Source organism: Cetorhinus maximus, chromosome 15 (assembly GCF_964194155.1).
Source record: "Cetorhinus maximus chromosome 15, sCetMax3.hap1.1, whole genome shotgun sequence".
Lineage (NCBI taxonomy): Eukaryota > Metazoa > Chordata > Chondrichthyes > Lamniformes > Cetorhinidae > Cetorhinus > Cetorhinus maximus.
The window spans coordinates 23,302,676-23,317,080 of NC_135893.1; the positions used below are offsets into that span (position 1 = coordinate 23,302,676).

General features: G+C 41.1%; 1 protein-coding gene across 4 annotated transcripts in view; it reads left to right on the forward strand.

Moving 5' to 3' along the window:
• plekhm2 (pleckstrin homology domain containing, family M (with RUN domain) member 2) overlaps positions 1-14,405 on the forward strand; it is a 51,059-nt gene that overhangs the window by 21,527 nt on the left and 15,127 nt on the right. For 2 of the 4 annotated variants that reach the window (XM_078558103.1, XM_078558100.1), the window contains exons 7-13: positions 824-862; positions 2,460-2,519; positions 4,992-5,226; positions 6,329-7,189; positions 12,336-12,405; positions 13,445-13,535; positions 14,286-14,350. In XM_078558103.1, coding sequence (XP_078414229.1) covers positions 824-862; positions 2,460-2,519; positions 4,992-5,226; positions 6,329-7,189; positions 12,336-12,405; positions 13,445-13,535; positions 14,286-14,350 — 1,421 coding nt within the window. The remainder of the gene's footprint in view (positions 1-823; positions 863-2,459; positions 2,520-4,991; positions 5,227-6,328; positions 7,190-12,335; positions 12,406-13,444; positions 13,536-14,285; positions 14,351-14,405) is intronic. The other 2 variants (XM_078558101.1, XM_078558102.1) reach the window with 2 other exon arrangements.

Sequence of the window (14,405 nt, forward strand, 5' to 3'; positions counted from 1 at the left end):
ACCTAAGCACGCTGGCAACAATAATGCAAGCACCTACGCCATACTGTCTGGGAAAGCAGTTTTGCTCCCACGAGCCTGTACTGGGTCTGTCTTAACAAAAAATTATGAAGGGCAGCATCCTTTACTTCATTATCCATACCGCAGTATAAGTGGGAAATTTCTATACTGCCAAGAGCTGCAGCTGGTGTTACTGTATTGCCAAGAAGCTACTCTGCAGCATTAGTCAGCAACTAACTTTTTTATATGTTAGATCTCAGCTGTTTCTAATCTGCTTTCAGGAAAGGGTCTAGCATAGCAGGAAAAGTGAGTTATAAGCTAGAATGGACAGACAAGGAATACACTAACCAGTTATTTCAACAGAAAAGCCATAATCAGAAGATGGTGCAGATTACTGGAGAACTAAATACATTCAATTTTTATTATTGAAAACATACACTTGTTTATAATTGAAGTTGTCACTCTGGGGCATAGAAGGACAGATGGCTGGAATTAGGAGTCCTTCACCCCCGACCACCCAAAATTGTTAAAAACTCGATAATGTTGGTGTTGTTGCTTGAAGTTAATTGATGGAATGGGAAAGCAGGGTGAGCCCAAACACTTATAAGGTACGCCTACGGCTATTTTTGGCCTGGATTGTTCTTCGTCTTACAACTGAACCTATCTACTTCTGTTGGCTGGTGCCAGCTACCAGGTAATTCTTCAAACTCATTAAGCTTGAACTTTTCTACCAAACATTAGATATTTTTGTTAGGAAGTTATAAGACAGCATAACCCAGTAGACAGTCTCTGCGTAGCGTGAACGTCTTTACATTTGTTCCTGCAGTGCATTGGAGGGACAGCAATCTGACAAGGCCTCTCATAGGTATGTCTTGCTCTTTGATTGGCAGGCAGCTCGCCAAGTAATTGAAACATTTTCTGTTCCTGTGCTGTGGATAATTTATGAAGTAAAACTTACAGAGCTGCTACCATGAGAGAAAAGAAGATTTGAAGTGGGAAATGTCCATTTTGGTTAAAATGTTGAGACTCAGACAATATAGAGATTTTGGTTTATTGAATTTCAGTTCAGCACAAAGCCTGCCTATGCATTATTCATGCAAGAAAAATGGCATTGGTAAGGAACTGGATGATGTCCAGCACATTAAGAGCAATAGGCCATTATGAGTTAGCGTTTTCAGGATAGGAATTGCAAAATTGTGGGTTGAATTAAGTTGGATGAATTGCTAATCAGCTTTACAATTTGGGCTAACAGACTTCAGTTGGAGGGGGGCGGGGGAATGATCTGTAATTTTAGTCCTCATATTTGAAGCTTTAATCAAGGTGTGTACAACAGGCCAGACGCTGCACTTACAAATAATACATAACCATTAATCCCTTTCAAGTTTATTTTAATTAATTCTTTGGATATGGGCATGAGTAGCAAGGCTAGCATTTATTGCACATCCCAAGAGAAGGTGGTGATGAGTCACTGCCTTAACTTGCTCCAGTTTATCTGGTATAGGTACACTCACTGTGCTTTTGGGGAGTTCCCAGGATTTTAGCCCATCAGACTGTAGTATACTCTGCTTCTAGGCCGGGGAGTAGTGACTGAATTATTAGGGTGGGGTTTGTAACCAACTGCACCACACCCAATGAATATTGATGTGAGCTCTCACTGCTTAGTACTTGTTTCAATGCTAAGTGTGCTGGATCTACATTAGCTAATTGCAGCCCTCAGATTTCAAATACTATATGTATTTTGCAGCACAAATTGTGGCTGGACTCAGCTGAGGAAATGGTTAATTGAGCAACAATCTACAGCAGATGAAGTGTAGATGCTCAGTGGACTCATTAAACACCAAGCTCCACAACAACATATGTACAAGGAAATTGATACACAACAGTATATTTTAAAATATTCAATGCTGTTAAGAAACAGCAATGTTTTCTCTTCTGTTGTTCACAGTGGGGGGTGTAATATTGAATTAGAATATTTTACTAATTTCATTGCTCTGTGTCAGGTTAGATACAGAAAATCTCTTCCACCTGAACCAGAGTGGTATTTTCCTTCCCCTCTACCAGCCATTCTATGGTTTTTAAGTGAGATTGCCAACTGGGGACAGTGTTTCTGTATTACATCATCATGTCCCAAACTCACTTCACACGGAGCCTTGTGTTCAACGAACAGAATTTTCATTCCAGCTTTCTGGTTCTGTTTTGTAAACCCAAAGGTCCCAGAGCAGAAAAACATCATCCACTTCCTCTGAAGACTAGCTGCCCCATCTCATGAGTGTATCTAGCACCTGTAAAAAGATGGTTGGAAGGCAATTGAAATGTGGAATTGTCTGTAGGTATTGCTGGAATAACCATCAATACCTTTATCATATATGACAGGGATTTCATCTCATGCTATTTGAATATGACACCATGATTTTCATTGTTACAGTTTTTTTGTGTGTGTTTTTCTCTTCCTTTCATTATAGATTATGATTTTGGAGATGTCTTTCCTGCAGCACAGTCCATACCCAGCACAGACTGGGAAGGTGGGACTCTCTTAGGCTTATGTTTCACACTCTGCTGCTGCCTGCTGCATGCTCTATCCCTAACACTGTCTGTCTCACTCACTGCATGCCTGCCAGGGCTGCTTCCAGTGGTTGTGTTCATGTGCATTTGGTGGAAGTGTGTCAGGCAGAGAAAAAATAGGTCATGGCTGAAAATCATGAACCGAAGTCTGTAACATGGTTATACTTCATAATTCTGTGGTGATGGATTTCACATTGTAATCAGAGCAAGTATCATTTGGCTGTCTTGCAGAAACCTTAATTACAATACATGCTTTTTTGGGTAATACATGTAGCCTTAGCAATTTTACTTGCATTTCAAGAATGTATATGTTTTTTAAAATTCCGTGGGTTAGCACAGAACTGTCGCTAGCACCTCAGACAGATGACTAGAACCTGGCAGCCATTGGGCGGGCAGAGCCAGATCTTGTCCATACAGAGCCATCCTATGAATTGGCATAGGTTTGTTAAAGGAAACCTATCTTATAAGAATCACTTATTAATCACTAATGTTACCCAACCACTAAAGGCCAACATATTGGATAATGTGATTCTGATTGCTGCTGTACTTTGGCTTTAGATCACTAAGAGTAATATTCAAGGATAATTTTTTCATTTTGGATTTATTCCAGCCTCATTTTAGTTGTATTTTTTACTGTAGAACTGTTGCCCAAAGGTTTAGAAACCCCAGTATTGCTTAACATTATGCGGTTCCTTTTGCATCTCCTTTTCCTTCTGTTGAAATAAGTCCAGCTTACCAATGTAGAGAATTAACATGGACACAGATGCTTTTAAGATGATTTTTGATTTGACTGTCCTTTATGCAGTGTGGCAAAGCAACCAACCTGGACTGACCCAAGAAGTTCTCTAATACCACTCCTGTACAATTTCACACTCTGCTGTGTTTTTGTTTTCTTTCTGCCAATTTAATCCACATTTCATGTCGTTGGGACTTAACCTTTGTTATGAAGAGTAACTGGATCTTCACAATGCCCTCGGGGGCCTGAGTCAAGGCATAACTTATTATGATGCATAGTGTGCTCAAACTCTTTGCCAGATGGAGCCACCTGGAAATATGGTTTATGGTTTCTCAAGGACCAATGTCCTTCTTGGAGGGAATAAGGTAATTGCATCATTGGGTGCACCATAAAACTGGAGTCGCACACTACTAGAAAGATACAGTACCACTAAATTTTCATTCACTGTACTTCAGTTCTGCTTCATGCATGTGTTTTGAGAACTCTGTCACACATGATGCCAACTTGGTGTTGGTTAGTTCCAGGTGTTAGAATTGAGATTTTGGACATCAGTCAACTCTTGGCCTTTGTTGGCACCAGTGCTGAGAACTTTCCTCCTCCTTTTCCTTCCCTTTCCCCCCATGCCCTCTCTCCCCAACTATCTCCTTATCCTTTTCACTTGGCTTCAAAGAGGTTGAGTAGTTTAGAGCTTCCTGTCCCTCATCATCTGCCAAATGATGGCAGACATTTTGTTGTGGGATTTTCCTTGGTGAGTGTCTTGATTCAGCAGTAAACAGGAGATGATTTATGTTGTGGCTATGCCTCAAAAATCCAGTACAATGCCTGGAGATTCTGCAACCTATCCTTTGAAGACAATGTCTTCCAGTGCTCCTTGCCATTGCAACATCCTCATCCTGTTGGCGTAGCATCAGCACTGGCCACCGCTAGTGGTAATACTGCTGAGCTGCTGGCCCTCTGATTGGGCTGGCAGCTCTGGGGGCAGGCCACTGTCCTCAACTGGTTGGTAGCCCTGGCAAAGGCTTGTTAATTGACCACTGCCAGCAAAATGCCACTGGGGCAGGGTCGGCTCATGCTTTCACTCCTGGCTGAACTTCCAATCCTTGGAAAAATTCAAACCCCCAGAGAATGACTAAGAGAACTAGGTGAGTGGAACCTTCAGAACTTCTGGTTGGTATCCCTGTTGACCTTTGGGGGGTTTTTTGCTTTCTGTTCTTCATCCAGATAAACTGCCTGTGATATCTACAGTGGGACTTTTTATTGGATCTATTTTGCTTTGTTTATTGTATGTCATGGTTCCTTCATTAGACCTGAAACATGACTGAACCCTGAACAATGTGTCTCACTTGGATGGGAGCTCTCTACTTCCACCGAAGAAATTAAAGCAACTAGATTCCTGGGACAGCAAAACTTTTATATTCAGAATTCTAGATAGTTAATCTTACTATGTGTTATTGATGCTGGTGTTAAGTGAGTGGATGTGTGACCCTAAATGTAGGTTTACAGATGCAGTTCTAAGTGATCATGGGAAATGAGCTTGACTGCACACTAATTTTCAGTCTGTCTTAAAATGCTGCTTCAAATAACTCTATTCTCTTTGCCAATTTGTTAATGTAAGAAAATATATACTTTCATTTAAATTAAAACCATCACAGAAATAAACATTGGTTTCTACACTTTTGTATTTTTTTTCCTGTAGAAGGTGAATTGACAGACACGGTCAGCAGCTGCCCTCGATCTGGAACCTCGGAGAGTCTGCCATCAAACAACAAGCCCAACACAAGGAGTCCAACCCTGCGGTACAACCCCTTCAATAATGAGAAAGACGAATCTCCACAAACACCAAATGACACTGTGGTGCCACATACTGAGCCTGAGAGGGAGGAGAGCACACCAGATCTCCAGGAGAGCAGCACAGAGCTTGAAGTAATTAGGTCAGCTTTATGATGAGGACTTTACTGGGGAGGTGGGGCGTAAATTAACATTCACTGGAAAGTGTACAATCTCGTTTTGACCCCTGTCTCCTAAAGAGATGACATTAACTTTCACATTGCGTTGTTTGCCAGGGGCATTGTTCTTCCCGGGTGTCTTCGCCAATATTTATCTCTCAACCAACATCACTTTTTAAAAAAAAATCTGATCACATTGCTCTTTGTGGGAATTTGCTTTTTGCAAATTGCCTGCATTACACCAGTGACTATACTTCAAAAAAGGTACTTAATTAGCTGTAAAGTGCTTTGGGATGTTCTGAAGTTGTGAATGGTGCTATATAAATGCAAATCTGTTTTTCGTCCTGTGCCACACCTATCAGCAGTAACCTCCTGGATCTATGTAGACTAGTTTGGTGAAGAGCTGTTGTCTTGAAACCATGAAGTGCTACAAAACTGCCTGGCCACTACTGAAATGCAGAACCCAGTATGTTTGGAGTAGAATGTAAACCCATGACTTATTGTGCACTGGGTTACTATAACCATGCGCTATGCTGCTATACTGCCTTTGATATCTGCTAGTTTTATATTTACTTTCTGCATTGTTGCCATTCCACAACAAAATGTGTCGTCAAGAGGCCTGTCTGAGAACTAGTAGAGCACTGCCAATTTTGATTGGACAGTACCAGTGTTCCACTGAGTTTCAGGTGACAAAACACCTTTGGAATAAGACTGACCCTTGATTACTTAAATTTAAAATGAATTCTTCCATCTCCAACAGTACTGTTCGTGGGACTGTGTTTTAGGGGGGGTTCAGCAGGAGCGTGTCGCTTGATTCTTTTTCTTCTTTCTCTTGCCGAGATACAGATCCATTGTTTGAGTGCCCTCTGATATTTTGTTCAGGAGTTGGGACTTTGACTCCTTTTTTCCTCTCACTAGCCCAGGCTGCAGAGGCCAATTTGTAGCAATACCAATGCCCACCTGCAGCTAAGTTTAACCAATTTAGAGCCTTCTGCGCTGAAAGAATCGATGGATGGTGCATTTCCCTCCTGCAACGTTTGAGGAAGTTGCTGATTCTAATTGTTTGTTTGTGATTTCAACTCCATAGGTTAGCAAAGAAGAGGAGAACACCCAAAAAGAAGAGAGCAAAATCTGAGGAACAAATTCTTGATGCTAAAAATGCAGATGTACAGCTGTCAATGGGAGAAGGTGCAAAGTCCAAACAGGGCAGTGATGCTGAAGCACAAGAAGAGCAGAGTGATGAAATGGGTTTACAGAAATCCCAAGGGACTACTGCTGGTGAGGAGGACTGCAACTCCCAGGACAAGATATTACAGGTGGCACGTAGAGAGTCTGATGCAGATGCGCCCCAGCCAGGTCTGCTAATACCACAAATGAAGGATACATCTATGAACAGTGTAGGGAATCCTTTGAGCAAGGTAATGGAGCAACTCAATGGAACACTGGATGCCAACATTTGGACGTCAGATGGTGATCATCCTGAGCAGCCCTTTCGGACTTCTGTCCCGGGGGAAGCCCCGGATGAACCTCCGTATAGCCAGTATAGTGAGCGGATGCCACCTGCCGTGGATTTCTACAGGTTTGCCCTCGAGAGTCCAGGTGCTAGTGCAACAGGTAGCTGCAACTATGACCTTGCAGGGGATGGCCAATCAGCGCATGTTTTTAGTGGCCATGAAGCTGCTGGCACAGAAACGTGCAAAGGAGAAAAAATCCCTGGTGCTGTAGAGGAGCCAGGGACCACAGAGGAAGCTCCAGTCCCTGAGTGCCACAGAACAGAAAATGCAGAGGCTGTTCTAGAACAAGATAAACGGACTGATGTTGAAACTGACAAGGTATCAGAGACCAGCTTGGAACAATTGGAAATTCAGACCTTGACCTCTGAGGGTACAGAGGAGGAAGAAAAAGATCAAAGTAGTCCCTCAGAACTAACCCATCCTGCTGACTTCAGGTAAAATGGTGTGACCATTTAAATATTCTAACTGTGTTGAGTCATGATTGGAAATATAAGTATTTTCTAAAGTGCAAAGGTAATTAAGTTTAGTACTTGCCTAATGGAAGCCATAACTCTCTATTAACTGCTTGTGTTTGAGTCCTTCTTCTCTGTAATTGACATTGAAATGTTCAAATCACAGGACGCTTTATGATGCCCTTAATTCCAATCTTCAATAGGTTGTTTTTTTCCATAATATGCATGCTAAAGCCCTGAATATACCAAAATAAGTCAGTCAGAATCACAGGACCAGAAAAGGTAATTGCAGTCCATCTGGTCATTGCTACTGTTACTCAAAATCTCACAGAATGCTACTTCTTTCATCAAAAAACTATTCACCTCTTTCTTGAAGTTGCTGATGCTATCTGTGTCCATTTTCTCTGTTATCAATCTGTCCCATATTGTCCAGCAGTAAGATTCTAATTTGTACTGTAGTTTGTATGCGTGTGTTGAGTTTCTCAGTTCCCATCTCTAATTTCATTGAGTTAAGGCGAATAAACCAAATCTCTAAAGATTGAGAAGCTTGGATAGTCAATTGGATTAAACCTCTGGAACCTAGGTTTGAGTGCAACCCAAACTGATGGAATGAAAGTGTACTTTTGAGTCAGGTTATGAAAGTCCTACATGGAAAACATTTGGTCAATATCAGACCATTTCATGTGGTCATGGACAAAATTGTCCCTCGCTGACTATCTTTCTTGGAGAGGTGACAAGATTACTGTTGTGAAAAGATGTTACAATAGGGCAGAGCCATTGATTCCAAGTGCCTTCTGACACTTTATTCAGGAGCAGGGACTTTGACTCCTTTTTTCCTCTCACTAGCCCACGGTGGCAGGACCAATTGATAGCAATACCAATGCCCACCCCGCAGTTTTTAACTCTGCATCTAATTTATGCTCTATGTAAGCAATGAATGTCACAATCAGGGAGCACCTCGAGAATAGTGACCATTATATTGTAAGGTTTAGATTAGTTAAAAGGCAGTTCAAGGAGAAATTTAGAATAAAAGGAAAAAATTAAAATAAAGTGAGCCCTCCTCCAGTTAAGTTTTTTTTAATGAGATTGAGGAAGAATCTGGCCCTAGTAAATTGGAGTCAAAGCCTGGCAGGCAGAAATGTACTGGAGCAATTGGCATTCTTTAAAGAGGAGATGGTTCAGGTGCAGTTTAAGTACATTCCACATTTGGGGAAAGGGAAAGCAACCAAAGCCAGAGCTCTCTGAATGACTAAGCAATTAGAAAGTAGGATAAAGCAGAAAAAAAACAGGTGTCGACTTGATAATATAAGGGAGAAGAATCAGGCTGAATATTAAGGGTTAATGAAAAAGGAAATAAGAGGGACAAAGAGACAATACAAGAATAGATGAATTGCTAATATGAAAGGGGCCCAAATGTTGTCTTTTAGCATATTAACTGTAAAATGGTTAACAGAGGTGTGGTAGGGCTGATTTGGGACCAAAATGAGGAACGGGTGGTGGAGATAGAAGGCATAAATGAGTACTTTGCGTTAGTGTTTACCGAGTATTACAATCCTGTTAGGGACTGTTAGCGTTTAAAGAAGAAATCTGAACGCCCAGCAATTAACTGATGGACCTACGTCACAGGATTTCACATTTTTTGATGTACAATAAAGTTTTTAAAAAGAATTAAACAAAGTAGTACTATTAACTTAACACTACAGCTTATAAAGACTTATGCTATAAACTCAGTTCTACTTTTTACTCCTCCCTATCTGACCCCACCACCCCATGCTCCCAAGAGCTCCCTTATCTTACAAAATCTTGCAGGTGCATTCATTTTTCCTGGGACCAACCCAAAAGGTATGCCACAGCCCTCTGGAATTTACTTTTCCTTAGTATTCTAGATATTCCTCTAAGGTAAGATTCTGTGGGGTCCTTCCATTATTTTTTTTGGCCATGTGACCCTCTATCTTTTCGTTACTGATCTCATAACTGTGGATGTCTCAGCTCCTTGTTCAGGTTGCTGACAGGTATCCAAATGCCTCTCTACAGCTTCCCAAGCTAACTTTGCTGAATGCTTTCTGCCACAGGCTCTGTGAGAACCACTATAGATTTCTTCCTCTAGCTTCAAGCTGGGTAAATTTTACAGCTGCTTTTCCCTCATGAAATCTAGACTGAAATAGAACCCCACCTGCATTCCACAAGGTGAACAATGAAGCTAGTATTTTCCTTGCTTGAAATGCAGGCCCAACTGATTATCACCTCCTATTTGATGTTCTCAATCCAGTAAGATGCAGTCTTCACTGCAACAACACTACAACTGCCTCTGTCTGTTCCCAAACTAACTCCCTGCTTCTGCGGTAAACACCCACAGATAAATTAAACAAAGGAACCTTCCCCCACATTCCACCTCCATGATGATGTAGCATGCTCTTGGATGCTCTCAAACAGAAAAGTAAATGAATCATTTTGCCTTCCATGCTACTCTTTGATTCTGTAACCAATATGAATAATTTCTACCCCTAATGAAGTTTTACAGCCTTCTTTCCCAGAATTGCTAGCTTTTATGCAGATAATGATAGACACACTGGCACTACCAAGAGGTCCCGAAATTGGTCATCTATTGTTCAGTGTTTACACTTTTAACTCTGACCTTGAAGATAAACATAGATTAGCTTTTAACCATCATTAACTCCAAGCTTGTTTGAATTGCATTTACTTCAGGGCTGCCTTTACAAGGTTTCACAACCAGATTCCCCCATGTTCTACGGTTAAAACTTTAACTCCTAAAACTAAAAGTTATATTCTAAAACATATGAATTATGAACTAGATATTCACAAAATGAGGCAGAGCACTTGACCAAAGCTATGGTCAGTGAGGTTACTGGGATACCGAATGAGATAAAAATAAATAAAGAGGAGGTACTAGGAAGGCTGGCAGTACTTAAAGCAGATAAGACACCAAATCTGGATAGAAATTGCGGCGGTTGCAATCTTCCACTCCTCCTTAGGTACAAGGGTAATGCCAAAAGGCTGTAGGATTGTGAGTGTTACACCCTTGTTCAAAAAAGGGAGGAGGGTAAACCTGTCAATTGTAGGCCAGTCAGTTTAACATCATTGGCAGGGAAACTTTTAAAAGCAATGACTTGGGAGACAATTAATAGCCACTTGGACAAGCGTGGTAGGAGAGCCGGCACTGATTTATGAGGCTAAATCATGTTTGACTGACTAGATTTTTTTTGATGTAACAAAGAGGAAGGATGAGGACAGTGCAATTGATGTGAATGATGGACTTTCAAAAGGCATTTGGTGTACCAAATATTAAGCTAGTTAGCGAAATTGAGGCCCCTGGATAAAAGGGACAGCAGCAGCATGGATACAACATTGACTAAGGGGTAGAAAAGTGAGTGGCTGTTTTCTTTTTGGCCTATACTAGGATCATTGCTGTTTTTAATATGCTAATGAACTGGACATGGGGGCACAGGGCACAATTTCAAAATTTGTAAATGACACAAAACGTGGAAGTCTGGTTAAAAAATGATATTAATAGACTTCAAGAGAACATGGGCACATGGCAGATGAAATTTAATGCAGAAAAGAGGGGTGATAGATGTTGGTCGGATGAAAGAGGAAAGGTAGTAGCTGCTAAATGGTACAAGTTGAGAGGGACCTGGGGATGTTTGCGCACAAATCTTTGAAGGTGACAGGACTAGTTACGAAAGCATACAGCATCCATGACTTTATAGAGGCATAGAGTACAAAAGCCAGCAAGTTATGCTAAATCTATATAAAACACTAGTTCAGTCCCAGCTGGAGTATTGTGTTCAATCCTGCCACACTTCAGGAAGGATGTGAAGGCTTTGGAGAAGATATAGAAGAGATTTACTAGAATGGTTCCAGGGATGAGGGATTATAATTACCTGGAGACTGGTGAAGCTGGACTTGTTTTCCTTAGTTTAGCCTTCTCTGCTCTGAGATTTGGGTGACATGTTTAAAACCATGAAGGGTCTAGATAAAGTAAATAAATTGTTTCCAGTGGCCAAAGGGTCACTAACCAGAGGACACAGTTTTAAGGTGATTGGCAAAAGAACCAGAGGCAGCATGAGAAAAAAAATTTTTTTTGCAAGTGCTTCGGATTTTGAATGCACTGCCTGATAAGATGTTGGATGCAGCTTCAGCTTCCACAGTAACCTTCAAATTGGTTCTGTGTGGTACTAAGGTTCTAAGATTCATGGCTACATTTTGTCCAATTAATCTTCCCTCATTTTTTTCTTTCCCCACCTCCATCTCAATTTTATCTCTGCCTTGTGGTAATTCTTGAATTATCTATTTCTGGACCCAAACTCTAACATTTAGACTACTTACAACTGACCCATTGCTCTCTTTTGTCAGGCAACAAGTGACAGTAGCCTGTGATGACAGCTTTCTGGGCTTTTTTCATTCTGAAAACAGCACCACGTAAATGTGGAACTGAGCAGAGGGAGATCAAATTTGTATTCTTTTCCCTGTGACATGTTTTTCTGTTGGAAATCTCTTTTAATGCATAATTTCTGATGTTTATCATATATCAAGAGAAATCTGTTGGGTTACACTTGAGGACTTATCCCCTGGTAATTGTTTAGAGTTAAATTCACATTTAGTTCAGCTTTTGTTAATTGTCAGACTCCAGCCTAGCTGTTCATTTTAAAGTTTCTTCGTCATGCCCATAAATCTTTGTTTCTCTCCAAACTTAAGCCTTTAGTAAAGTCCAGTCTGAAGCTTTGCTGCATGACACAAGTTAATTAGCTTGCGTGTGTTTCATATTTGCAATTATGCTTCTCTTGTCTACCAATACCTTGGTGTCTTCTATTGTGAATTAAAAGTGTGAAGCTAGTGGTCAGGGCAGGAGTTGACCATCACGCCTGCTTCACAGTTTTACTTTTTTAATCCTGATCTCACTACCATTTCATCACATCCCTTAATACCTCAATTGATTAAGCAACGTTTTTAACAATACTTTGTGTGAAGATTTTTTTTTCTCTCAATTTTCTTTTAATCAGTTTGATCTGAATAGAAGCCTGGCGGCTTGCTCCAGTGCTTTACAAAAGCTGTTGGCACAGGTGGAGGCATCAGCCTCATGGTTCATGTTGCTGTCCTTTCCCCTCAGGGTTGACAATAATCTGCTGCTTCTGCTGATGATTCACGTTTTCAAGGAGAATGAAGAACAACTCTACAAGGTACGGGAGCTGGGGCCGGACCACAGTAGAAAATCAGCTCGATTTTTAAAAATTAAGTATAAGCATCCTGATAACTTGTTGTGTAAGTGCACTGTTTAGTGACATACTGTGTATTATAGATGAGGGAGGTGCCATGTTCAATCCCCAGTCTGTGCTGACCATGGCTGGGTAGCAGTGGGGGCACGGCACTTGATTTCAACAGCCTGTGTTAGAGAAGTCATTCATCCAGGGTTACAGCTTCTTATTGCTATCCAGTAATCCGAACTGGAAAGGATGGATATGGGATGAAGACCAGATCAGGCTCAAATATCTTGCACAATGCAAATGGCTCCTTGGATGAGGGACTGGGTAGCTGCTGGCACCAAGGAGTTGGGAGCAGATGGGAAATGATTCAACCATGCTGAGTCCTGTAAGGACATTGGATGCCCTCAATGTAGTTAAGAGGAACCCCTTTAATATCTCTGATTTTCCTAGTATAGAATCTTAGATTCTGTTTTCCTAAAATAAGATGGGAGATAAGCCAGTGGATCATGAATGGAGGAAAGCTCAGAGAGAGATAAGAGAAAAATAAGCAACTGGTAAATCCCAAAGCATGGGAGTAGAAAAGGAAATAGAAACTGAGCAATGGGAATCGGACAACAGGAGAACAAACCTGAAACATTCAGAGCAAACATCCATGGGCAGACATGGCCTAATGTTGCTTGGGTGGGAAGTAAAAGGGGACCTTATTTCAGACCCTAATGATTTGCTGTATGCAGGCAGGTAGTAGCCTTGTCTCTGTGCATTGGATTTTTAAAGTTGCTGAAGAACTTGGAAGCTGCACAGATAAATATCAAGGCAGAGCTGGTTAACTGAAGTATTGTTCATGGAAAACTCTTAGCTCCTATTGCTCAACTTCACTAACTGGGCTATTAAATGGAATTCTTGGTTATTTATGGTAGTTGTTCTTTTTTAGCAAAGCACCTTGTACTTCACTAATCTTCAATTTGATTTTTTTCCTTTCTTTTTTCCATCTCTGCTCCTCCGGTGTCTCTTCCAGATGATGCGGATGTGGACAGGTCACATGGAGGGGAATCTGCAGTTGCTCTATGTCCTATTGACTGACTGTTACATCTACTTGTTGAGAAAAGGTAACTGTTGGTGTTGGTGTGGCGGGCAGGGGTGGGTGTCACACATTGAGTGAAACAACATCACCTTGAAGACCACACCTCATCCCTTTGTTGGCATGAAAGCTTCGCACTATCATTGTTTAAGGTTAACAAATACCTTATTTTAACTATTTACTTCATACCTTTTGCAGAACACATTCCACAATTCTGCTGCCTTTCCAGTTTAAAGCCAAAAGTCTATGGCTTTGGCCACAAACATTTTTTGTGTTATTTGTGCCAGCTACACAATTAATGGCAGTTCTGTTTTCTGTATTGATCATAGTTATTTTTCTCAGTCCAAGATTTCCTATTTTATCAAAGACCAAAAAGGGGGCGGAGGGGAAACAAACTGGCTTGCAAATGGGAGAATGTTTGTTTCCCTTCATGAATGACTATCCTGCCATGACCATATTGGGATCACTTGACTGAGATGTTTTAAAAAAGGACTGAAACCCATGGAGCTGTACACAGCAAGAGCTGTATTTTCAATTCGGGTGAGGAGAGGAAGGGGCTTGCAAAAAGAACAGTGCTTCAAAATCCTGTTGGCTGAGATGAGTTGTGTGTAAATGAGAAGAGCCAAAGGTCCTGCATGATTTAGATTGTCTCCAAAGTAAAGCTTAATGTGTACATAGATGGAATTGTATAATGGAGAAGCTGGTTGAGATGTTGCAGTGCAATGCTATGAATTGGAATGCCCTGTCTGTGTCTAACTCGATCTGTCGGTCTGTACAGGAGCTGCAGACAAGCCCTATGCAATAGAAGAAGCAGTGTCCTACAATGAACTCGATTACATTTCGGTGAGTTTGCTGGAAAATGCACAGATGTTGGTTGTCAGCTGAGGATAGTACTAAA